This window comes from Aethalodelphis obliquidens, unplaced genomic scaffold, assembly GCF_003676395.1.
Source record: "Aethalodelphis obliquidens isolate GAN/ISIS:26980383/991018 unplaced genomic scaffold, ASM367639v1 scaffold4, whole genome shotgun sequence".
Classification (NCBI taxonomy): Eukaryota; Metazoa; Chordata; class Mammalia; order Artiodactyla; family Delphinidae; genus Aethalodelphis; species Aethalodelphis obliquidens.
Window position 1 is genome coordinate 26,432,693 of NW_020837948.1, and position 26,775 is coordinate 26,459,467.

The 26,775-nt window shown below is 41.0% G+C and overlaps 1 protein-coding gene across 1 annotated transcript in view; it reads right to left on the reverse strand.

Moving 5' to 3' along the window:
- The window catches only part of MCC (MCC regulator of Wnt signaling pathway), a 432,932-nt gene extending 416,290 nt beyond the window's left edge, over window positions 1–16,642 (reverse strand). The window contains exon 1 of the mRNA XM_027100123.1: window positions 16,485–16,642. Within this exon, the coding sequence (XP_026955924.1) occupies window positions 16,485–16,642 (158 nt within the window). The remainder of the gene's footprint in view (window positions 1–16,484) is intronic.
- Window positions 16,643–26,775: the final 10,133 nt, after the last annotated feature.

Below are 26,775 nucleotides of genomic sequence, written 5' to 3' on the forward strand. Positions count from 1 at the left end.
GAAATTCAGGGACTAGAGTGGTTGGTGGACAGAGAGCCAGGAGGAGAGAAGAGATGAGGCAGGAGGGGAAGTTGGAGGTGGAACCATGCAGGGCCTGTGGTAGCCAAGTTAAGAATCTGAACTGAAGGGTTTTAAGCTGGGGTGACATGTGCAGACTGGCACTTCAGAAAAGATCTCCTCTGGCTACAGTGTGGAAGGCTGGATGGGAGGAGGGCCAAAGGAGACACAGGAAAGTCAGTTAGGAGTATCTGCAGCACTCCAAGAGAGAGAATTAGGCTGCCAGGAGTAGACATGGAAAGAAGTGGACAGATATGAGAGAGATTTAGAAGGTGAAATAATAGGACTTGGCTACTGTATAGCACAGGGAACTCTACTCAATATTCTGTAATAACCTATATGGGAAAAGAATCTGAAAAAGGATGATTACATGTATATGTATAACCGAATCACTTTGTTGTACATCTGAAACTAACACAACATGGTAAATCAACTATATTCTAATATAAAATAAAAATTAAATTTAAAAAATATTAGGAATTGGTCGTGAAACCAGTACGGGAGTTGATGGAAAAGGGGGTGTCCAGGATGATGCCAAGATCTCTTCTGGCTTGTGCAAGTGGGTATACATGGAGATACATTTGCTGAGATAGCAAGACTAGGCGGCAGATTATGAATCCAATATTGGACTGGTATAATTCAGCATGTTTTAGAAATATCTGGTGGGACATGATTTATAGGCAATTGAGTAAATTTGTCCTGCAGGTCTGAGGCTCAGAAGAGAAGTCTGAGCTGGACATTTACTATGGGAGTCAACGGCCTCTTCAAAGATAACTGAAGCTGAAACATAAGTAAGAGAGATGAAACATAAATGCCCAGACAGAATGCATGAGGTTAAAAGAGGAAGGGGCAAAAGTTGATGCCTTGCGAAATTCTGACCCTCGAGAGCTAGGCAGAAGAGCTGAGCCTGCAAATGAGACAGAAAGGAGGAGCCAGACAGATGGGAGAAAAGCAAGAAGACTGTGGGGTCGTGGGAGCCAGGAAGAGACGGGGCTGCGAGCAGCGGGCAATCGTCAGCATGGTCGACTGCTGAGAGGTAATTAATACAAGGCAAGAACTGAAAATGCCCATTTTATTCACTGACAAAGTCACCAGTGACTTTAGCAATGTCGTGAAAGTATGGATTGATGACAGTGACAGATGCCAGCATTGAGTGGGTTGAGGACTTTACGGGGAGTGAAAAAATGGAGAACGTAAGTAAAGCCAGTCCTACAGAATCAAGCAGGAAACTCTGACTCGGACTAAAAGCCAAAGTCCTTACAGTAACCTAGCAGGCCATACCATCTACCCCTCCTTACTGCGTCTTCCACTTCTCTTCCCTTTCTCACGCGGGCCACACTGACTTCCTTATTCTTTGGATGCACCAGCTTCCGCCTCATGACTTTTGCATTTGCTGTTCCTTCAGTTAGGAACCTTATTCCTCCACATAAATAAATGGCTGCTCCCTAACTCCTCAGGTCTTGGCTCAAAAATTATTTTCTCAGTGAGGTCTCCCCTAACTACCCTATTTAATATTAAAATTCACCTCTTTGCTTGTGCTGACTATTCCCTTCCCTGCTTCATCTGGTACTTCTTACCATCTGACAGATCATATATTGCTTTTGTGTTTACTATTTACCTCATCCCCTCCCCCAAGAATGTAAGTTTCTTGAGGGCAGAGAATTTTGTCTATTTTGATCACTGCTACAGTCTCAGTGATTAGACCAGTGTCTATTACTTAGTAAGCACTCAAAAAATGTGTTGAAAAAATAAAATATTTGAACAAATAAATAGCTTTAATATACACCATCAATTATCAACTAGAAAAACAAAGAGGTTTAAAAAAAGCTCCATTCATGATAGCAGCACAATCTGGAGGGAAAGACAGAGAAACAAAACAAAACAAAAAATAATGTGCAAATATGAGGAAAACCACTGAGTGACATCAAAAAGACTTGAGTAAATGTAGAGATATACAATCCCTCTTATGAAAAAACTGGCTTGCAAAGATATCAATTCTTTCTACATTAATTTAGAAATGTATGACAAGTTAATGAAATTAAAATTAACAGACAATTAAAAGTCAATGAAATTTCCACATCAAAGTAAAAAGCTTTTGCACAGTGAAGGAAACTACCAACAAAACAAAAAGGCTGCCTATTGAATGATAGATGATATTTGCAAACAAAATACCTGATAAGGAGTTAATACCCAAAACATACAAAGAACTCATACAACTCAACATCAAAAAAAATAAATGATTCGATTTAAAAATTGGCAGAGAAACTGAATAGACACTTTTTCCAAAGAAGACATACAGATGACCAACAGGCACATAAACAGATGCTCAACATCACTAATCATCAGGGAAATGCAAATCAAAACCACAGTGAGATATCACCTCATACCTGTCAGAATGGCTATTATCAAAAAGACAATAAATAACAAGTATTGATGAGGATGTGGAGAAAAGGGAACACTTGTGCACTGTTGGTGGGAATGTAAATTGGTGCAGCCACTATGGAAAACAGTATGGAGGTTCCTTAAAAAATTAAAAATAGAACTACCATATGATCCAGCAATTCCACTCCTGGGTATTTATCTGAAGAAAACAAAAGCACTAATTTGAAAAGATATATGCACCCCTACGTTCATCGTAGCATTTACAACAACCAAGATACAGAAGCAACCTAAGTGCCCACTGATAAATGAATGGATAAAGAATATATATATATTAAGAATGTTATATATATTATATATATATAATGTAATATTAGTCATAAAAAATGAAATCTTGCCATTTGTGACAACATGGATGGGCCTATAAGGTATTATATTAAGTGAAATAAGTCAGACAGAGAAAGACAAACACCATATGATTTCACTCATATGTGGAATGTAAAAAACAAAACAAATGAACAAACATAACAAGACAGAAACAGAGTCATAGATACAGAGAATAAATAGATGGTTGCCAGAGGGGAGGAGGTTAGGGGGAGGGGAGAAATAGGTGAGGGAGATTAAGAGGTACAAACTTCCAGTTACAAAATAAGTCACCAGATGAAAGGTACAGCATGGGGAATATAGTCAAAAATAATGTAACATCTTTCTAAGGGAACAGATGGTAACTCGACTTATCATGGTCATCATTTTGTATTGTATGGAAATATCCAATCACTATGTTGTGCACCAGGAACTAACACAGTCAATTATACTTCAAAAACAAACCAACAAACAAACTCATAGAAAAAGAGATCAGATTTGTGGTTACCGGAGGTGGGGGGATGGAGGAAGGGGGAATTGGATGAAGGCGGTCAAAAGGTACAAGCTTCTAGTTATAAGATAAATAAGTACTAGGGGTGTGATGTACAGCATAATAAGTATAATTGACGCCTCTGTGTGTTACATTATATGAAAGTAGTTAAGAGAGTAATAAATCCTTAGAGTGCTCATCACAAGGAAAAATATTTTTCCTTTCTCTTTCATTTTCTATCTATATGAGATGACAGATGTTCACTAAACTTAATGTGGTAATTATTTCATGATGTAAGTAAGTCAAATCTTTATAATGCACACCTTAAACTTATACAGTTCTGTATGTCAATTTTACCTCAATAAAACTAGAAGGAAAAACAATTCAATGGAATTTCTAAAGTTCTTTTAGATGGGAAAAATGCCTGGAAACAGCCAAAATGGTTTTTTTGGGGGTGAGGAGAGACAATGACGGAAGCCAATCCATATGGCATATTTAACCATATTATGAAGTAACAGTATTAATACAAGAACAGATAGAACAATAAAAGAAAATGTAGGATCTATAATCAAATGCAAATATATATACTTTTAAAGTTAGTATATATAAAGCATACATTCAGATCGGCAGGGAAAGAATGGATTTATTAAATGGGATTAGGACAAATGACTAATCATTTGGGGAAAAAATGATGCTTCCTATCATGTAAATCATATACACATAAATTCCAGAAGAATTAGATATTTATAAATGAACCATAAGATAGCTATAAGAAAATAATGTCAATATTTATCTACTGAGCTCGATAGATAGAGCCTTAACATGTGCAAAAGTAAAAGAAGAAAGTGACAGATTTGGCTACATTTAAATTTAAAACTTATGTTTTGCAAAAGATATCACAAATTTTAAACTAAAGCAAAAATTTGGGGAAAACATTTGCAACCTGACAAAAAATTAATATTCCTAATATACAAAGACTTCTTATAAACCAAAAAGAAAAACACAAATTCTCTAACAGAAAAAAAATGAGAATTGAGAAAAGACACAAATTAGAAACAGAGCTAGTCAATAAATAAATCAAAAAGATGTCCAAATTTACTAGGACTCAAAAGAATTGTAAAATTAAATAATGTGATACCATTATTCAGAGGTCAGATTGGTGAAGGCTAAAAAAGGTAATAATGTGTAACGTTACTGAATATGTGAGGAAATGGGCACTTTTACAGGTTCCAGGAGGCACAGTAAATTCTGGAAGGCAATTAGTAATATATTAACCCAGATATTCATAGAGGGGTTTATTAGTTTTTTAGTGCTGCCATAACAAAGTACCACCGACTAGGTGGCTTAAACAACAGAAATTTACTTTCTCTCGATTCTGGAGGCTTAGAGGTCCAAGATCAAGGTACTGGAAGTGTTGCTTTCATTCTGAGGCCTCTCTCTCCTTATCTGTAAGATAACTGTCTGTAATCAGCAAGTGGGATAGGTAGCCTTCTAAAATAGCTCCGGATGAACCCTGCCCCCTGGGAGTCACACCCTTATGTAATCCCCTCCCCTTGAGTGTCAGCTGGACCTTGGGACTTGATTCTAAAGAACAGAATACTGCTAAAGTGATGGATGTCACTTCTGAGATCATGGTACAAAAGACTGTGGCTTCTGTCTTGCTGGCCCTTCTTGTTCGCTTGCTCTGGGGAAGAGGAGCATCGAGTAAGGAACAGAGGGTGGCCTCGGGTCAACAGTGAGGGAGGAACTGAAGCCGTCAGTCCAACAGCTCTCCAGGAACTGGATCCTGTCAACGACCGACCGCTGAGGAAGCTGAGAAACGGATCTGCCCAGTTGAACCCTGATGTGACTTTGGCTCCAGCCGATACCCTGACTGCAGCCTCTTAAGAGACCCTTAAATAGAGGACCCAGCTAAGCCATGCTTGGATTAAAGACCCACGAAACTGAGATGATAAATATGCGTTGTTTTAAGCCACTGAGTTTTGCGGTAAGCAACAAATAAACTAAGAAAGTAAAATAACATTTCTGTAGAGAGGCAACTAGTATAATATATCAAGTTACACACACACACACACACAAACACACACACACCATGAAATACTTAATTTTAAATGGTGATATGAGGTCTATATTTACATGGCAAATTTACATGATATAGTATGTAAAAAAAAAAGTAGATTACAAAACACCCTGCCTAGTAAAATCCCATTTATATATAAATACATTAGTATGCTTTAGGGCATAAGTAAAGAAGATATAACTCAAGAGATCTTAAATAATAAAGAAGTGTATTGTGCAGCAGGAAGGCTAGAGGCAGGGTGGTTCAATCAATATCATGAAGGCCCTAGCTGTTTCCATGCTGTTCTTCTCCCTTAAAAGTGTGGTCTTCTGGGCTTCCCTGGTGGTGCAGTGGTTGAGAATCTACCTGCTAATGCACGGGACACGGGTTCGAGCCCTGGTCTGGGAGGATCCCTACACGCTGCAGAGCAACTAGGCCCATGAGCCACAACTACTGAGCCTGCGCGTCTGGAGTCTGTGCTCCACAACAAGAGAGGCCGCGATAGTGAGAGGCCTGCGCACCACGATGAAGAGTGGCCCCTGCTCGCCGCAACTAGAGAAAGCCCTCGCACAGAAACGAAGACCCAACACAGCAAAAATAAATAAACAAATAAGCTTTTAAAAAAAAGTGTGGTCTTCTTCCTAATATTAATCTCCTTTGGATCTGTAGTGGCTACTACTGGCAATCAAGGGTACAGGCATCCTCTTCATGTTTATCTCCCGTTTGGGAGGGAAAGAGAGAAGGAGCTGCTTTCAGAAACTCTACCAGAAGAACATGGAAACCTTTTCTAGCTATCTCCAGCACACTGTTTCTAGAGACTCATTAGTGCAAGTCTTATCACATGTCCATTCCTAACTCAAATGTTATCAAGAGGCTGGGATTACCCTTACGTCTGTCAGGCTTCCCCTTACATTGGGAGGTGGGACCCTGCAATACATGGGTTTCTTGTAGGAGGAGAGGCTGCCTGCACTTTTGTTAGGGATCTTCTGGAAAGAAGAGAAGTAGGGATAGATGTGGGCAACAAATAATGAGCACTACCTCATATCTGTGTGTATCTGTTGTGTATTTACTCTTACTATCTCTGGGTAGATGAGATTAAGAATGATCTCTTTTTCTTTGTATTTTTCCTTATTGAATGAATTTTATTTTTTTATTGTTTTGCAATTAGGTTCAGGGCCAATGAAGCCCAATGTATTTAAACAATAATCTCCTTTTTTGAGCTGTTTATACGGGTTCTGTCTTAAACTTACATGCTTATACATTATTGGGGGTGCAGTCTCAGGAAAGCATGAGTGAAGGGAAAAGCTGAATGAGGAAACAAAGCGGGAAAAGCTAACGTAAGGGGTGTGCAAGCAAGCTGGCCACAGCTCTGCAGCACACGTAGCTGGTTGTCTGGTCTTACAGGGCCAGAGGAAACTACTGCATTCAGAACAGGTCCTCAGGGGGGAAGGAAGGAGGAGAAGCCTCACAGCTGGTTCCCTCCTGTTTCCTGTCTCTCTCTGGTTGCTGCTCCACAGGGTGTGACCTCCACAACAGCTCAGGGTTGTGCACCTGACAAGTCCAGGCAGTCGCTGAGGAAGCCAGGGCCTCTGCAGGGCGGTCTCTCCTTGTCACCAGGGCTGCCCTTGGCTCCTTTGTCTGTGGGAGGGTGCAGGGCAGCAGGGAAGCCATCACTAGAGCCACTCTGGCTGAAGTAAAGACAGAGGCCATGATCTATGATGGGAGGTGAAGCTAAGCGATCATTCTGGGCCAGTTACATATTCCTTGCAGCAAACTTACTAAAACAATATCCTCCTATAAAGCCCAGGTGTTTTCCTCCCTTCCCCTGAACCTTCCTAGATGCTTTGCACTTTTCCTTGTTTCTGGTCATGTGTGTACTTATTGCATAAGACCAAATACTCCTTAAAGGAAGATGTTGTAACACACCCATCTTTGAATTCCTCTGTGCATACAGTGGGCATTCAATAAACATTTAAAAATAAAAATTAATATTCTTAAATTTGCTCTGGTATGACAGTCAGCAGATGCTATAGGGACTGAAGATTGAGAAGGAATCTATAAAGTAAAAAACCACTATGGATAGCAAATTACTCCTTTAAGGGGAACTTTATTTTATATTACCAAAAATAGGGGACTTCAACAAACTAACTTACATGGCAATAGTCTTTGTGTTTTCCTCGTTCCATGTTATTTTACTGATGGAAGCATGTAAGCATACAGTTAGAGACAGGTTAACACTGACACAGGAGTTTTTCTCTATTTTAGGAATAAGAAAAATCAAAACCCTACCTTGCAAGTGTAGAAGTAGCAACATAATTTTGTCTTAAGGTAGTATTAATCCATCACTTCATTCATTCAACACTGATTTAACATCTATGTACACAGCATTTATGTACAAGGAATAGTGTCAGGTGGTATGAGAGATAAAAGGCATGGTTGTTACACTCATGAAGTTTATAATCTGGTAGGTGAAAGAAACTGAATAGAAGTTACTGTAACACAAGTTTGGATTAAGTAAATTCCCTTAATTCTATTATTAGTTTTTTATTCTGTGATTAGTTTAAAATGTTTGTTCACTGTGAATACCCAGTAACCAGAAAGGAACAGCCTAAGAAAAGTAGACTATAAATATTAATTTGAAAATATTTTTTTAAAGCATTTATATTATACCCTGAAAGAGTCAGGATAGAACCATGTGGTAGACTGCCAAACAACTTTTTAATAACAACTGGAATACACAATTAAGAGTAGTTTGGTTTTTTTTTTTTCATTTACTTCATCTTATAATCTTTACTCAGGAACTGACACAAAACCTAACCAACAGTTCAATGCTTTTGAAAATACTACTAACTAGATGGTATTGAAGCCTATTGGATGATAACAGCTACTAATACAGAGAAACTATGGATTTATCACAGTTAGTTCACAAGCAAACACCAACAGTTGCCCAATGGGACTAATTTAAACAGTATGCTTTTCCAAAAAAAATGCTACCAAAAAAATCCTAGTACTTACAGTCCATAAAATAAAACGTTTTCAGTACTGAAAAAGATGTTAAAATCACTTTATAGAAGAAGACTGATTGGAGAGGTTTGTGTGACTTGCCTAAAGTCACATGACTAGTTAGTTGAAGGGGCACAGAGTCCCCATCACTCTAATATTCTAGATTAGGTAAAATGCACATGATACGTATTTTCAAATACAAATATTTTTCAGCTTCTTCTTTTTTATTGAAGTATAGTTGATTTACAATGTTGTGTTAGTTTCTGGTGTACAGCAAAGTGATTCACTTATATATATATTCTTTTTCATATTATTCTCCACTATGGTTTGTTACAGGATATTGAATATAGTTCCCTGTGCTATAAAGTAGGACCTTGTTATTTATCTGTTTTATATATAGTAGTTTGTATCTGCTAATCCCAAGCTCCAAATTTATTCCTCCCCTATCCCCTTTCCCCTTGGTAACCATAAGTTTGTTTTCTTTGTGAGTCTGTTTCTGTTTTGTAAATAAGTTCATTTGTATCATATTTCAGATTCCACATGTAAGTGGTATCATATGGTATTCGTCTTCCTCTTTCTGATTTATTTCATTTAGTATGATAATCTCTAGTTGCATCCATGTTGCTGCAAATGGCATTATTTCATTCTTTTATATATATGTTTTATATATTATATTATATATATTATATATTTTATATATTGTATATATGTACCACATCTTTATCCACTCATCTGTCGACAGCCATTTAGGTTCTCAGCTTCTTCTAAGTTGGACAAAACCTGATAAATCTTTTTCTAAGTATTCTAAAGTGTTTGAAATTACCATTACACATGAACAATATTATTTGATCAATATTTAATAAATTTCTATTATGTGTTGGGCACTGAGTTTATGAAGACAAAAGACAAAAGAAGTATAGTTTCTGCCTTGAGTGTGGGAAGCAAGGAAATGGAAACAGTGAGAATATCAAAGGTGAGCTGTGCTGGCTTAGGAGTGTGTATAAGGTCCTGAGGCATGAGGCAAAGTCTCCAGAGAGAAAGAGCTGCATAAGAACTGAGTCTAGGAAAACTGAGAAGGTGCTTACCAGACAACAAGGGGAAAGAAGGGCACTTACAGAGGAGCTGCATGTGCAAAGCACTGAAGTGTGGAACAGCTGGGCCTGCCAGAGGAGAGAGTGTGAAAGATAATGCTAGAGGGGATACAATCACTGTGCCAGATGGCCAGGCGCTTCAAATCAAAAGGCCCTAGGAGGAGCCTGAAATTAGCTGTAAGAAACAGGCAACTAACTGTTGAAGGACTTTACGAGGAGCTGCCTGCTCAGCTTTATTTTATAGAAAAATGACTTTAATGTCCATGTAAAGTGGCCTGGAGGAGCCGAGCCTGCATGTTACGACACTAGGAGAATAATTCTGGTCAGAGATGAAGGAACTTAGGAAACCAAGAAGGGGGAGGGAGATGAGCAGCACTGATTTCACCCTTTTCTTACAATAAATATAAAACTGCCAACATATTTTTAGAAGAGTAAATACTTCCCCAACAATATTCTCTCAATGATTTCCACGCTGTTTATCATGAAGTACACTCAGGTTAAGACTCTACAGTACATACTATTGTTAAAGTAAAACTCTTGTCTAAAAGCATTAACCTTTAATGTGGAATATTCTGTTAAGGTTGTTATCCTCAGAAAGAAGTTCTGATTTTTTTGTAAAGAAGTGAAAAATTCTGACATTTAAATGCAATGCAGTCACACTTTTACATAAATGCCCTCCTTCATCCTATCTGTTTTTACTTCCTTCATCTGTATCACAAATGTGTACATGAGAATTTTTAAACAACAGACAACAGGTGCCTTAATCTACGGCACTTGCCACAATGTTGAATAGGTGCCCAATTAACACCAACATCAAGTCTAAGATGTATTTTCAACTATCTTCTACATTGTGATGTGAATATTTAAAAAAATTAAACAAAGAGCTCATCTATCTAGAGTTTTCCAAGCAAAAGTTTCACAACTAAATATTCAACTGAGGGCTACACTTAAACTCAACTAACAACTATCACATCAGACAAACACATTTAATGCTTATTGAGTCAACCTAGCAATTTGTTCCGTTTACATTTTCACTTTGCTAAGGGACAGGGACCCAAATATTTGAACAATGAATAGGTCCAGAGAGTCCTTCTGCCTACCCAACTCTTTTTCTCCCATCAGAGTCATCAATAATCAATTGCACAGATTTAGTAATTACTCATTTACATATTTAAACTGACATTTTGAAATGACAATGAGAAGCTGACAATTAACTGTTCTCTAAGGAAATGCCCTTTCTCTCCATACGGTTTCTACTCTGGGACTAACACTTAAAGAGATTTTCAATTTACTGAACAACAGAGAGTCTCCCCAGCTGAGACCCCCATGGAAACTCATTTAGAGTGCAAATGCCTCACCTTCTGTACCAAGAATTTAAATGCCATTCCCACTGATGCTAAGAAGCCAGTTTTAAAATGAAAATTCATCTGCACCATAGACCTTGGGTAAATTAAACAGGAAATAACTTTAAGGCTTTAGGGGTTTTAATAGGTTTTCTGGTGTTAGCTGCGCAGCATTTATGGTAAAACAGGCTCTCAAGTCAGGGCCACAGGTTCATTCTTTTTCCTTAGAGGCTATGTTATCTTGGCTCCCTGTCTTAAAACAGAGATATTAATTCCTGTTGCAAGAATTAAATGAGATAATATATGGACCAATTGATTATAAACTATAAAAGCTTCTATACACATTTGCTATTATTACTTCAGATGTTCACTAACCTGCTGACTCCAAATTAAGACTGTAAAATAAAGGGCTGGTGGAAAAAAACAAAACTATCTTGAAAAATATACTTACTAAAAATGCATGTGAACAAATTGCTCTATAGATTCAACACAACCCCAATCAAATATTCCAGCTGCCTGTTTTGAAGAAACTGACAAGCTGATCCTAAAATGTGTATGGGAACTCAGAGGACTAAGAATAACCAATCTTAAAAAGAGAAGAACCAAACTGGAGGATTCACACTTCTCAATTTTAAAACTTCCAACAAAGTAACAGTAATCAAAATAGTGTGGTACTGGTATAAGGACAGGTATATGTACCAATGCAAAAGAACTGAGAGTCCAGAAATAAACTCTTATGTTTATGGTCAATTGATTGTTGACAAGAGTGTCATGAAAATAGGAAAGAACAGTCTTTTCAACAAATGATGCTGGAACAACTTGATAGCCACACTCAGAAGAATGGACTTGGACCCCTTCTTCACACCATACACAAAAATAAACTCAAAATGGATCACAAACCTAAATGTAAGAACTGTATCTATGAAACTCTCAGGAGAAAACATAGGAGTGAATCTTTGTGACCTTGGATTAGACAAAACCTTCTCGGATATGACACCAAAACACAAGCAACTAAAGGTCACATAATGCATGATTCCATTTACATGAAATATCCGTAATAGGCAAATCAATAGAGATAGAAAGTAGATTAATCGTTACCTAGGGCTGGGAAGGTTGGGGCGAAATGGGGGAGTATTGTCATCATAACAATATTAAAACTTCCTAACCATGAAAATGAGATGCCTTTCCTTTTATTGAATCATTTTAAACGTACTAGAGGAATGATATGGTATAGATATGTCACCAGGAAAACAGAAATAATATACCTTAATTATGGGATAATGGGTGGTTTTGATTTTATTTTTATATTTCTGTATTTTGCAAATTTTCATCAACAAAAATACCTTTTATATAACCAAAAAGAAGTTATTTTAGGGCTTCCCTGGTGGCGCAGTGGTTGAGAGTCCACCTGCTGATGCATGGGACACGGGTTCGCGCCCCGGTCCGGGAAGATCCCACATGCCGCGGAGCGGCTGGGCCCGTGAGCCATGGCCGCTGAGCCTGCGGAGCCTGTGCTCCGCAACGGGAGAGGCCACAACAGTGAGAGGCCCGCGTACCGCAAAAAAAAAAAAAAAAAAAAAAAAAAAAAAAAAGAAGTTATTTTAAAGGAAAATATTATATAATAAAATATACTTACATTTAAGTATCTCATAAACATGGAAAATGCTTGAAAGATTTTTCAACCTATATGAACATACCACTGTTGATTCTTGGTCATTTATTCATCAGAGTTTACTGACTGAGTGCTATATGGCAAATACTGTGCTAGATCCTGAGTGTACTGTTTTAATAAAACAGACATGATTCTGGCCCTCATGAAGGCCAATGGGAGAACGACAATAAATGGGCAAAGTAATAAATAGAAATGTAATAACAAGTTGTAAAGAGTGCTTTGGAAGAAAGCCAATGGTGGGATCTTAGTTCCGTGAACAAGGAATTGAACCCATGCTCTCGGCAGTGAAAGCACTGAGTCCTAACCACTGGACTGTCAGGGAATTCCCTAACACTTTGATACAGTGGTCATGGAAGTTCTCTCTAAGGCAACAATGTTTAAGCTGAGGCTTGGGGACTAGATATAAATGTTAAGTGTTGGTTTTAGATATTTGTCAAAATGTTCAACAGTTTCTTAAACTGAAGGATAAAAACAAGAAGCTTTAAAATTCCAAAGGGAAATTAATTTCAACAAATAGAGTAAAACCACCATCTCCTACAACATGATATATAGGGCTCCCAAAACTCACTGTAAGGTTAATAAATGCACCAGAAGAGCCTGCTGTGGTCACACTGTCCAAGCTATGGCTTGGCTCCACCTGACGGTAGTTGTCTGCTCCACCTAAGTATCCATGGAAATGATTCTGGGTCCCTCTGGCAGGCTGGAAGCTCCAGGGCAGAAGTAGCAACTCCAGGAACCTCCAGCTAGCTAATACCCTTTTTGTCAGTTTGATGGGGAAGGCTGAGCCAAGGGGATATTTAAGACACAAAGCCCTAACTTTTACCTCCCTGCTTCCTGAAATGATGTACCCTGATATTTCCCCAATGGCCTCAGTCTCCCTTCCACTCATCCTTCCTCCAAATATAACATCTCCAGCTCACTCCTGTTTGAGGATAAGGGCTAGGTAAAAGGACTGGAGCCAATATAGTTGAATTTAGGTTAACATGGGGAATTTTATTATACGTATTGGTTGCTACTTGCCTACCCAATATCCATTTCCCGCTCTTAATAACAGAACTCAGCTTTTGTATAGGAGGCGATGTACCCAATTGGATGACATACTTCCTTAAACTCTACTGCAAGTAGGCATGGTACAGTGATGTAGTTTGACCAACATGATGTCAATTTAGGGATCTGGGAAAGCTGTGCTTTGATGATACAGGCAGCATTCATTTCAGCTTCCTCTTACACCTTCCCTCCCTAGAACTTGGAGATGAAGTTGGAGACGCAGCAATCATTTTAGAACTGCGAGATAACCATGAGGATGAATGCTCCATGTGAAGAATGCAATGCAGAAAGATACAAGGAAGGTGGACATTGATACCACTCTGGAGCTGCTGCCTCAGCGTGGATGGCCCACCTCAAGACTTCTAGGTGTGACAGTCAACACTTATTTGTGATTCTATTATAGACAAACTGAAATCCTAAAGGATACAGCTATTTATGATTAGCATAAACTTGACATCTTTAGAAGAATTCAAGGTTTTCAAGGTTTTAAAGCAGAAAGCCCAACTCTCATGTTTAATGAAAGAGAAAATTCACAGCATTCCACACCTTATCTCCCACTGTACAGTGGTCAGTAAAGTCATTAAATAGGGGCAGCACGAAGGAGTGACATTGGAAAGGGAGTCATTATTTGCATTAACTCCATTCCTCAAGCATACCAAATAAACATATATTCCAATAAAACTGTGCTTGCTATGTAAACACACTTCTAGACAAGTTCTCTGGTGCCTGCTCTCAATGAGATTGCCATCCCTGAACTACTCCTATATGGAAATTCTGTCACAGCCTAAAAATAACTTCCAGGGCAACTCTGCCCACAGCTAAAGTTTTGGCTTTGGGTCCACTACTGCACATGCCTTCCAACTTTCAAGCAGATATATTAAAGTGATGTGGCTCAAGGAAGGATAACATTTTTTCCCACTTTTGCCCCAGCAGGTTTCTACCTTCATCTAAAATTCCTTCTTTAACATCATGCCCTCACAATGCTTCACCCTCCAAAACAAAGTTCTCAAACTATGCTTAAAGAATTCATTATCCTTCAGTGCTCATATAGCCCCCATTCAAAACAATATGAGCATTTACACAGAAAGTGTAGTTCAGGTAAAGCAACATATTAATAGGATTAGTGGGAGGAAAGGAGAGAATTTTGCTAGTTTTCTATATGCACTCTTGCCCATGTGAAATTAAATTCTTTTTGCATTCTAACATGAAGAATGTAAATAGTTTTTATTATTGCAAATGAGATAACGGCTTTTCAAGTAGGAAAACAACAACAAAAAAACCCTAAACGGGACTTCCCTGGTGGCGCAGTGGCTAAGAATCTGCCTGCCAATGCAGGGGACAGAGGTTCAAGCCCTGGTCCGGGAAGATCCCACGTGCCGCGGAGCAGCTAAGCCCGTGAGCCACAACTACTGAGCTCGAGAGCCACAACTACCGAAGCCCACATGCCTAGAGCCCGTGCTCCACAACAAGAGAAGCCACGGCAATGAGAAGCCCGCGCACCGCAACGAAGAGTAGCCCCCGCTCTCAGCAACTAGAGAAAGCCCGCGCGCATCAATGAAGACCCAACGCAGCCAAAAATAAATAAAGTTAAAAAACCCCAAATCCTAAACTATAGGATGAAATTTTTTTAACCCAGAACCAAAACAGGGAAAGACTTCCAGATAAAAATCTATATGAGGTCAACTAGAGTTACATATTTTTTTCCATTTCATAACATAATTACTCTATACAGTTTTCTGATATCTTTCTAATGTTTCCCAATGAAACTTCAGAAAAGCAATAAAGTTCAGCTAAGAATTATCATAATTGAGTGAAGTCCCAAATAATTAATTCTTTAACTGTCAAATTCTTTTACATGTCAAACCACCTGTTTCAGAGATTTTTTTTTTTTAATTTGGGGGTGGGGAGGGATTCCCCACTCTTTTTTTCTCTAGGTAGGCAAGGACAAACTGCAGGAGGCATCCTGGAATTTTCAGAGGATCTTCGGCATCATCAAGACAAAGGCTAAAGAAAGATGTAGTACACAATTCAGGCTGCCTACGCCTTTGAAGGCAATTCACATTTCGGCGCGTACAGGCTTCAGCGCCCGGTGTCGACCTTTCATATAAGCATACCAGAAAACATTACGATTACCTTCTTCACCATCAGTGTCTGATAAGTGATAAAAATTTGGGCAGAAGTAATTATTTTGCCAAGCCCTGCCGCTTGACGTTGCAACACCGACCCTGAAGGGGAGCTGGAGGCAAGCACAACGAGGGTTAGGAGTGGTCGCGCAGAGGCGCCCCGAGACCCCTCCGGAGGCTCACCTGGTTAGAGCGCGGAGCCGGGCTAGGGCGTAGGGTCTATTTCCAGCCTCACCTCTAAACCCCTAGTTTGCACCTGGGCGCTTCGTTCCCCTCAGGCTAATAGGTTTATTAAATCAGTACTGAGCGGCAAACTATGCCCATTCTTTGGACTCCGAAGTTGGGAACGCAGGGTCTCTGTGCCACACGAAAGTTTTTCACAGCTTGTTTTCATGGTCAACTCTGTCACTGAGAGCGCATCCCTATCCTGGTCCGGCCCCGGGTCTGTCCACCGAGCAACCGGACAAGATCGCTGCCTGGTGGCCCAGCATCTTGACACCCACATCTGCACGACAGCCTCTTCTATCGGGAACAAGTGGCCATAACTCGTCTCCCCACAGGCAGGAGCGCTCCGGGCTCCGGGGGGTAACTCCCATCCGAAAGAGATGTCTCCCAATGCCCAGACAAAGACGGCGCTGGGAAAAGTTGGACCAACTGGCACCTCCAGAAGACAAGCAGAGCAGCCCCTCGGCCTCAGTGGCCGAGCTGGCGACGCGCTCTCAGAGTCGCAGGCAACTTTTCGCGTGAGCTTCTGAGCAACTTGCTGGAAGTTGGGGACGAGGGGGCAGAGGAGAGGTCAAGGGCAGCGCCGAGAGGCTGATCGCACCCCAGCCTGTTTCGCGGACCTCCCCGAGTACCTGCTAATGTAGCCGTCGCCGTCGCCGTCGCACGTCTGGAAGAGGCGCCGCATCCTCTCCTCCTCGCCGGTGCTGGACGTGTCGCTGCTGCTGCTGCCGCCGCCGCCGCCGCCGCCGCTGCTGCCGCTGCTGGCGCTCCCAGCCGCCGCCGCCATCATGCGCCCGCTCCCTGCTCGGGAGGCGGAGGACGCGCGGCCGCGGGAGGAATCTGCGAGGCGCACACGCGCTCGCGGCCCCGAACCTGCCTGACGACTGAGCATGCCCAGTGGCCGCCCGGGCGCTCCAGGAGAGGGATTCCAGCTCTCCGGGTTTTGCCCGGCCTGGGAAGATGGGCGCTCTGCAGTCGCGGGAGTAGGCACCTTAGGGAAGAGGGAGGAGGGGGAGGAGGCTCGTGGAGTCAGGGAACTGAGGGTGGCGACGGGGACGCGAGGGGAGGCCGCCCGGGTAGGGTGTCAGCGTCGTGCATCCGGCTAAGAAGCGGGCTCTCGACACCTGCGGACGCTCCAGGCTGAGGGAGCGTGTTCTCTGGCCAGAACTCTTTTCACTGCCCCAAGTCATGGATTACTTTTTCAGGAAAAAGATAAACACTTCCGTTTTTGCAAACTCAAAGCGGGGCTCGTGGTCCTACTCTGCTGGACTGCGCTGGATTCTGTACCCGTAACCCCAAGTAAGACCCAGAATGACTGATCTTTTATGCATTTTTAACTCCTATCAAGAAATCTAATCTTCCTTGGGTCTTCCGCACTAGACTGGGAACAGTCTGCGCTCCTACGTGGCATTGTGCACATTTGGTCCATTTCTGGAACTGGCTCACCCTCCTGACCTGGCATCACCAGAATTTGCCCCATCAGGTTTAATAACGTCAAGAGGGAAAGTAATAAGTCTCATTTGATCCACACCACAGACACACCTGAAAGATGTCTCTATTATTGTCAACCCTATGATTTAGGAGGTAAAGTAATTACCTCATGGAGTTATCTTGGTGATAAAATAAGATAGTATATAATGCACTTATGACAATGCCTGCCACCTACTAAGTGCTCAATAAACGTTAGCTCTCATTATCTCCAACTTATAAGAAAACTGAGGCACCGGAACTTGTTTAAGGTTTCAAGCTTAGTTAAGTGTAAGGGCAGAGGCAAGCCCAGGCAGGCATTCTAACTCCAGAGCAGGAGCCCTTAAACATGGCAGTATCCTTCTACCTCAGCAGAAAAGGAACCACAATGAACTAATTTGTGGTTTAGTGAATGACTCACTATTCTGTCCCAGACTTTCTGCCAGAGGTCTATGAAATCCTGTGGAAGTTTTAAAACACATCTGTAGATTCTTTGGCACACCTCTCATCAAGAGGTGGAATCTGTCTCCTCCCGTCCAACTTGAGTGGACCTTTGTGACTTGATTTCTGAGGCCAGGTTAGAAAAGAAAATACAGATTCCATTTGGCTGTCTCACTTGGGACACGGATCTTTGAAGCCTTGAACTACCTTGAAAAATGTTTGGCTATGCTGAAGCTACCATGCTGGAGAAACCATGTGGAGAGACCATGTAAAGACAGAAAGAGAGGCCCAAGGAGCCTTAGGTGTTTGAGGCTTCCCAGCCCAGGTGCTACACCTGAGTGAGTCAGTGAGTGAGCCTTCAGAGGATGCTAGCCCTAGAAGCTGCAAATGCATGAGAGACCCTGAGCAATAATTGTCTGAGCCCAGCCAACCCCCAGAGATAGTAAAAGGATTATTGTTTTAAGTCATAAGTTTTGAGGTGATTTGTCACGCAACAATAGATAACTAGGATACATTCATATGTTTTGAGACTGTCTGCCAGGTCATGAGGAAGGTGTCTCTGCCCTCTTCTCTCTTGTCTCTACCCCATCCACCTATTCCTACTTTAGTTCTTTTTAATTTTGTAAGTTCCCAGTATTTCAGAGCACTTAAAATCTTATGATGAATAGTATGCCATCTTGGAAAAGTCTTATCAATATACCCAATAATATTTGCTTAAAAGATGCTGTTAGCAATACAGATATTGCTGTCGACAACTGAACAAGGACTAATGCCCAAGTTTCAATAAATAAATAAATATTTAAAATCTTTATTTTTCCAATTTTTCATAAATAAGATTTTATTATTTTCTGACAGTAAACAGCCAGATAGGAGTTGTTACCTTCAAGTTCTCCTAGAAAGTTGATAATTTTGGGGGGAAAAAAGAAAAAAAGCATTCTTATAAATATGCATGGAGGGTCTGGAAACCCAAAAGGTTTTCCACGATCTGAGTAGATCTCTTCATAACCAAACTCCATTTACACAGAAAGTGGAGTGTAAACCTCAACCAATTATATCTCAAAGCAAAGGATGTTTTTCTCCTGAGAGAATACGTGCATGACAGCTCTGGGGATTTAAGTTTAAACCATCTTGAATTAAATCTGAACACATAAAAAGTGGATCTTGACAAATTTCCTAAACAACATTTGTTCATGCTTGAGTAACTCAGAAATGGCTGAACAGATAGGTTCAACCTACCAGAAAAAAAATTTGCTTCTGGGGCTTCCCTGGTGGCGCAATGGTTGGGAGTCTGCCTGACAATGCAGGGGACACAGGTTCGAGTCCTGGTCTGGGAAGATCCCACATGCTGCGAGAGCAACTGGGCCCGTAGCCACAACTACTGAGCCTGCACGTCTGGAGCCTGTGCTGCGCAACAGGAGAGGCTGCGACAGTGAGAGGCCCATGCACCGCGATGAAGAGTGGCTCCCGCTCGCCGCAACTAGAGAAAGCCCACGCACAGAAACAAAGACCCAACATAACCAAAAAAAAAAAATTTCCTTCTGAGCTAATATGAAGCATATGAAATTTCAGCTGAAAAGGTTACTAGGAAAGGGAGAAATTTCTAAGACGTTGAAAATAGAGATGCTATATGAATATAAAGTTGATAAATGTAAAGTAGGAGCTTGGAATGAGAGCAATACCCATAACCATAAATCTAACAGTACTGGTTATGTCATAATTTCAAAGGTTTTAATGCATTTATTTGCGATGAGTACATAGCTCAACATTGTTGTCCTTATCCAGTTTTTTTCCTTCTCAGATTCCTCTTGGTTATAATAATACTTCATACTTACGTAAAACAGATCAAAATACACTGTATACATTACAAGATATACTGTCTTCCATGTCTAACGTTGCCAGTTAAAACAACTAAAACAAGAGCAGCACTGTGCAAACTTGATTATCTGGTACTTGCGCTTCCAAATTCTGTTTACCTGAACTAGAACTACACGCTAGAGTTGGAAATGAGGATCCCTATGATGCCTTCTCCCGGCCCTTCTCTCTTTCAGGTGTTTTTATTAGCCCAGCTAAGTTCCCATATCCTCAAGAAGCCTTCCTTCACCTCCCCAGGTCACACTGATCTCCCAGACCCCTCCTGGCTTGAAGCACACATTTTGACAGCAGAATCATGTAGTTTAGTGGTGACTTGCCTTCGCCACCTGGAGCATCAATTGTAACAGTGAGGTAGAGTTGAGGGGGCTTGACTATCTTTCATTGAGCCCTTGTCATAGATCAGTAATTGTGTTTAAATACTCTAATGCTACCTAGTGGGGGAAAGTGTTTATCATTCCTATTTATGGGGCAGGGGATGGCAAGTGAGGGGAATTAAATCCAAAAAGTTTAAGTAATGTGACCAAGTAAAGGAGCTGGAATTGAACTCATATCTTCCTGTCAAGCTCATGTTCTTCATGTTTACTTCACATTGTCTTAATATCAGGGCCAGTGCAATTCATGTTAGGCATTATACTTTTTGAGTGACACTGAAAAGGGATAACAATGATAAGCTTTACTATATTTGTTAGTCATATATTTACAATCATAGGAAGTTAACATGAGCTTTTACAATTTGTCCCAGGTTGGTTTTCTGGGAAGCAGACTCCAAGACAGAGTTTCACGTGCAGGATGCTTACTTGGGAGTGCCCTTGGTGTCCCAACGTGTGTGGAAAGGAGGTGAAGGGAGCAGCGTGGAAAGAGGGAGAAGTCACGCTATGATGTAGGCCCCAGCGCATCCTTGTCTGACCTCACAGAAAGCTCTGGAGCTAAAATGGCCTATATTGGTTCCCTATTACTATTGTAACAAATTATCGCAAACTGACTGGCTTAAAACAGCACTAATATATTATCTTACAGTTCTGAAGGTCAGAAATTTGAAATGAGGGGCTTTCCTGGTGGTCCAGCTGTTAAGCCTCTGCGCTCCCGATGCAGGGGGCCTGGGTTCAATCCCTGGTCAGGGAACTAGATCCCACATGCCGCAACTAAGACCCAGCACAGCTATATAAATAAATAAATAAATATTTTTTAAAAACAAAGAAAGAAATCTGAGATGAGTCTCACTGAGCTAAAATCGAAGTGGCAGCAGGGCCATGTTCCTTCTGCAGGCTCTAGCAGAGAGCCCATTTGCTTGCCTTTTCCACCTTATTCTCTTTCTTCACAGCTGGCTCCTCTTATTATGTCCATCATTCACTTAGTCTTCCAAGCCAGAAAACCCAGAGTCCTTGCCTCCCTCTGCCCCTCACTTCCCACCTCCTGTGAGCCACCACGTCCTGGTGAATCTACCTCCTTAATATCTCCTCATATTGGTCTCTTTTCTCTATCCCCATTACCACAGCTTTTAAAGAGGCTCCTATTATGTCTTTCAAATAATCTGGCCTTCCAACCCATTCTCAGTGCTATAGCCCAAGTCCTCAGTATAAAATGAAAATGTGATCAGGTCCCTCCAGGCTTAAACTGTACCTCATTGACTCACCTTTGCCCTCAGGATAAAATCCTGCCTGCCAGCGAAACCTTCAAGGCCTTCCATGATCTGACCCCTTCTCTCCTGCTTCTTCCCTTGCCCCTGTGCTCCAGTGCAAGCCATGTTGACTTTTATTTTTCCTACATAAGCTATCCTCCCTTATGCTTATATGCCACTGTGGGAGTCTCATACTTTCCAACCAGAAATGAATGAAGGAGGTGGGGAGTTCATACCCCAACTCTAGCATCTTGGAAGGAACAAGACATCCAGGGACAACATGGGTAGTGGCAGTTATGAAGAGAAGAAAGCAGGCTGAGGCCTAGAGATCTGTGATTAATAAGGAAATAAGAGTGGGATTTAGAAGTTTGAGCACCTTTGTGGGTTTCTCCAAGAGGAAAAGCAAGGGAAATGTCTGGAGGAGAAAGAGAAATCACGACTGACTGAGGGAACCATGAACCCCTGGGACTTCCTGATCCCCACATCTCTCCAGTAGGCATTGGGCTATGACATTTTACCTATCTTCTCAGGCCCTTTCCTCTCTAATTAACAATGAAATTAATAATGACTAGTATTTACTGAGAATTTAATACGCACCAATCATTTTTCTTAAGTGCTTTAAACAGTGTCTTATTTAATTCTTACATCAAACTTAAGAGGCAGGTGGTTTTATTCCCATTTTACAGATGAGGGCACAGAAAAACATATGTCAAATGGCATGAAATAACTTTCCACAGTCGCACAGCTGGAAAAAGGAATAATTTGTTCATATTTCCGCCTAGACTCAGATTTAGAGAAAGTTGACATCTCTTAGCCAGCCTCTCTTTTATCTGTGGGTAAGGACTTCGTTTTCATGGTAGTTTTTTTTATTGTAAGATAATTATCTTATGATTTATCATAAATGTATTCAATTTTATCTCCTTTGTTTAATGATTGCCATGTGCATACAATGAACTTTCTCCTTGAGAAAAAGTGGAGTGTGATGATTATCTTTGTTAGATTATTGTTTTCTCCTTTAAGCAGATACACAGAATGAGAAATGGTTAATCGTGGCAGTTTGGGCTTTCTTAACTGAATTGAATTTAACGCAAGGTTAATTCAATCAACTGATTCAGTGGCCTTGTAGAGGCACGACCTTTTCCATGAGAGAACTAGAGATACAATTTATTAATGACATCATTCCAAAGCTCTATGTGTATAAACAAAAATCTTAAACGTGGAGGATACTCAAAAATGTGAGACACCATGAACCAGACTTAGTAGCATGTATTCGTGCCAACGCTTTACTGGCATCAGAGCCCAATGTCACATCAAATTAATAAGATGTCATAAAAACAGAGGAGGTTTTTAGCATCTAAATGTGTACTTTTCTTCCCCCATACCAAAGATATTTAGGAGGAAATATTTTAAAAACCAATATAAATAACAAGCCTCTAACAAACACAGCACCAATCGGAGTCTCAGATTTAAAAGTGCTGAAAAAACATCTTCCCTTGAGAGTCCATCTTCTCATATGTATTTCTCATGCAACTGTTTTTCATTCCAGCATATATATTGCATCAATCTCCATGTGAACAAATCAGATAATTATATTAAAAATACACTGTAATTGATATAAATGAAGCAGTAGAAGAATGGAAGCTGTGAGGAAGAGATATTTGAAAACAGAAGCCCATATTTTAAGAAATATGGTTTGTCTCAAAGGACCTCATTCTCTCTGTAGTTAGAAAATATCCTTATGTTCTACCCTGAGCAAAATTAATTTGGAGGCACTTTATCGTGAGACTTGTATGTGATGTTATTTCCTTGTCATCTGGTGGTCTGGACATAACCGACTTTCTGAGACCTGGCAACTAATAATTTTTAGAAATACGTTAACTCTTTCATGTGATGGGACCCATTTAGTAACCTACTGGTGCTGTGGACAAAATGCTACTCTAGTGGCCAACAGGAACTGTTGGTCCACAATTGCCTAAATTAAGTCTCAGGAGTAGAATAATGCTCTTGCTTGATATAAAAACAACAACCATATAATATTTCATATTTTTTGTGTGTGAGCCTATTGAAACCCAAGGTAATAATCAGGCTGTGTCTGGTAGACAACATACTAAGAAAAAGGATGTTGGCATGGCATCTTCAGCCATCTGGGTGGCTCAATGGGGTTACTGCTCAGAGCTGACTAGAAATTGTCTGGTGGATTTAATCAAAATAGACACCAGTTCTGGATAATTCAGACCAAAAGAATAATGCTTCCTCTTACTAGAGGGTCTTGAAGAGGGAATTTGAGATCAATGCGAACCATGTCTTCAATGCTTCCCTTTGCTGTGTGAAGGCAAAGTCTTGGCCTGAGTAGGATCACTGATGGGACCATGTGAGGGGCAGTGTTTTCGTTGATGGACAATTGGGAGCCATTTGGATACTCAAATTCCTTTTCCAAAAGTAACCATCATAACACCCATGAAGGTTCTTTTTGGTGTTACCATCCCCGAGTGTTGCTAACAGAGAAAGTGGAAAACTTAGTGACAAAACTGAGAATTTGGATAAAATTATCCAGTCTTTGAACTGGACTCAAATTGAGTGGTAGTGTGTCCTGTTAGAATTCTGGTCACTCAACCTAAGAACACAAACTATTCAAATTAACAAAAACCAAAACAAAACAAAAAAACAAGTCATATGTGGTAAACAGGTGAGGGAAAGCAAGTGCATTTATTGATGTAATTAGCTAGTTTGATGGAAAGGTCAGTCAGTGAAAACAGTCGGAATAGCCTGTATGAATTGGTAAGACTTAGTTTAGCAGATATTTTTTCTGCATTTCCAACCATGTGATCATGACAGTACTGATGGAATAAGATACCATCCCTGCTTCAAATATCTCAAATAGGGGCCTCCCTGGTGGTGCAGTGGTTGAGAGTCCGCCTGCCAATGCAGGGGACACGGGTTCGTGCCCTGGTCCGGGAAGATCCCACATGCCGCGGAGCGGCCGGGCCCGTGAGCCATGGCCGCTGAGCCTGCGCGTCTGGAGCCTGTGCTCCGCAACGGGAGAGGCCTGCATACCGCAAAAAACAAACAAACAAAAATAAAACCAAATATCTCAAATATATAAATCAATACTTGCAGTTCAGTTCCATATACTGGTGATGGATGCATGAACAAGAATCAGAATTTCTATAGATTTTGAAGTAAAAAATTAGGGATGGGGGAAAGAAAGAGACTCAGGAGACGTGTTACATTTTCAGTGACAAAAAAATGGAATTTAAAAATAAGTGACTGGGAATTCCCTGGCAGTCCAGTGGTTAGGACTCCCGGGTTTAATCCCTGTTTGGGGAACTAAGATAACCGCAAAGCCATGTGGCGTGGCCAAAAATAAAAAAAAAAAAATTAATTAAAAAAATAGGGACTTCCCTGGTGGCTCAGTGGTTAAGAATCCATCTGCCAATGCAGGGGACACAGGTTTGATCCCTGGTCTGGGAAGATCCCACATGCCGCGGAGCAACTAAGCCCGTGCGCCACAACTTCTGAGCCTGTGCTCTAGAGCCCGCGAGCCACAACTACTGAGCCCATGTGCCACAACTACTGAAGCCCGCGTGCCTAGAGCCTGTGCTCCACAACAAGAGAAGCCACTGCAATGAGAAGCCTGCGCATCGCAACAAAGAGTAGCCCCCACTCACCACAACTAGAGAAAGCCTGTGCACACAGCAACGAAGACCCAACGCAGCCAAAAAATAAATAAAATAAATTAATTTAAATAAAAATAAGTGACCAAATGGCCTTAAGTTTCCCCTCAGCTTGGCAACTTTAGAAAGGCTTGCTTCTGACTCTAGGCCCTGACCTCCCTTTTCTTAGAGCAATTCTTTAGAAAACTTGTAATTGTAAATTTTTTCTCTGCCCTTTGAGATGTAAACCTTCTTAAAAGCGGCTTGCCAGTTTTACAACCCAAGACTGTATTTCTCAAGGACCTGGGAACCATTCCTTTGAAATGTAATCATCAGGAATATGGCACCCCCATACCCACTCTCTGTGGGAGGGAGAAGCCTAACTTCTATGGTACCAACTGGCAAACACATGGCCTCATCACAGAGAAAACCATTTACCTAATCAGGAATAACTCAATGTGCTGGACACATCCCATTGATTAGCCCCCTTCTAAAGTCCCCAAGTACTCTTCCACTAGCTCATTTTGCTCTTAAAAACCCTCCTGCCCTTTGTTTCAGTGGAGTTAAGATTTGGTTCTGGATCCTCTCCTCAATTGCAATAGCTTTGGATTAGGTCTTCCTTGCCTGTTTAACTTTGCTGCAATTTTGCTCCGACAACACAAAGTCAACAAGTAGACAAGAAAGGAGGACCTCTCCAGCAGAGAGCAAAGCATTGGTCAAGGCCTGGAAGCATCATACTCTGCTATGTATATGGGGAGATCTACCCGTATTTGCTACGTAAGTGAGGCTACAGTCCCTTCTGCCCACACTCCACTTTATGTACACTTGTATCTGAGAATTTTCCATCTCCACCCCATCAGCAGTGTCAGGACAGAGTTAGGTGCATTTCTGAGAATCCACCTAGTATCTTCTCTCCCTCCCAGCCTGGAGGAATCTCATCCAAGACCTACATCTTCAGTCCTCTCCTATTACTGTTTCCCTCTGCTCCCTCCATACAATCCCCTAGCTGGGTGGGTTTGAATACAAACCACCCTGCCTTAGTCCTCTCCTGGGGCAAGGGGGGGAGTTTGGCTAACTGTCTGAATACGGCATAAAGAAAATGGAAAACTGAGGCAGAAAACATAAATTAATAACTCAACAAAATTTACCAGACCAAGTCCAACCTCCTCTGTTAAGCAGTCTTGAGTCCCAAACTGATCTAAAAGCCATACATCTGTGGTCTCAAAGCCCCACCTACCCAGCTAATGGGGTCTCAGCTCTGGGACACTCCCGCATTGAGTCCAGAAGTACAGAATTCTCTTCAGTCTGTTTCCTCTTCAGATCTGCGACTAGAACTCTCCAGTAGTCACTCAGTCTTTTTCATCTTTCGATGAAAAGGTCCTAAGAGGTCTACTAGTGTAATTCTGCCATTTTATACAAAGGAAACTAAGGCCCAGGGAACTGTGAGCACAAACCTATATGCATGAAGCTGGTCAATCACACAGTCTGGATTGGCACCCAGAACTCCTAACTGTCTGTTTAGGGCTTGCCCCCTCTACTGCACCCTGAGCTACTGAGCTCCTGTAGGCAAACTGCTAGATCCTTCTAGATTTCAGATTCCTTCTCTGCAAAATGGGGTAACAGTAACTACTTTACAGGGTTATTATGAAGAGAAATGAAATGCCTAATCACTTTGGTGCAGTCTGACAGTTTGTGTTCCATAAATACTAGATCTCTAGCCAGTTCTCTTCTTTCCTTTCTCATAGCGTTTATCACACTGCGCTGATATCATTTATTTATGTCTCTATATCAGTTCATTACAAGCTCCTTCGCTGCAGGTTCCTTCAGGTATTTATTTGATTTCACCCAGTATGGTTGCCTAATAAATGTCTG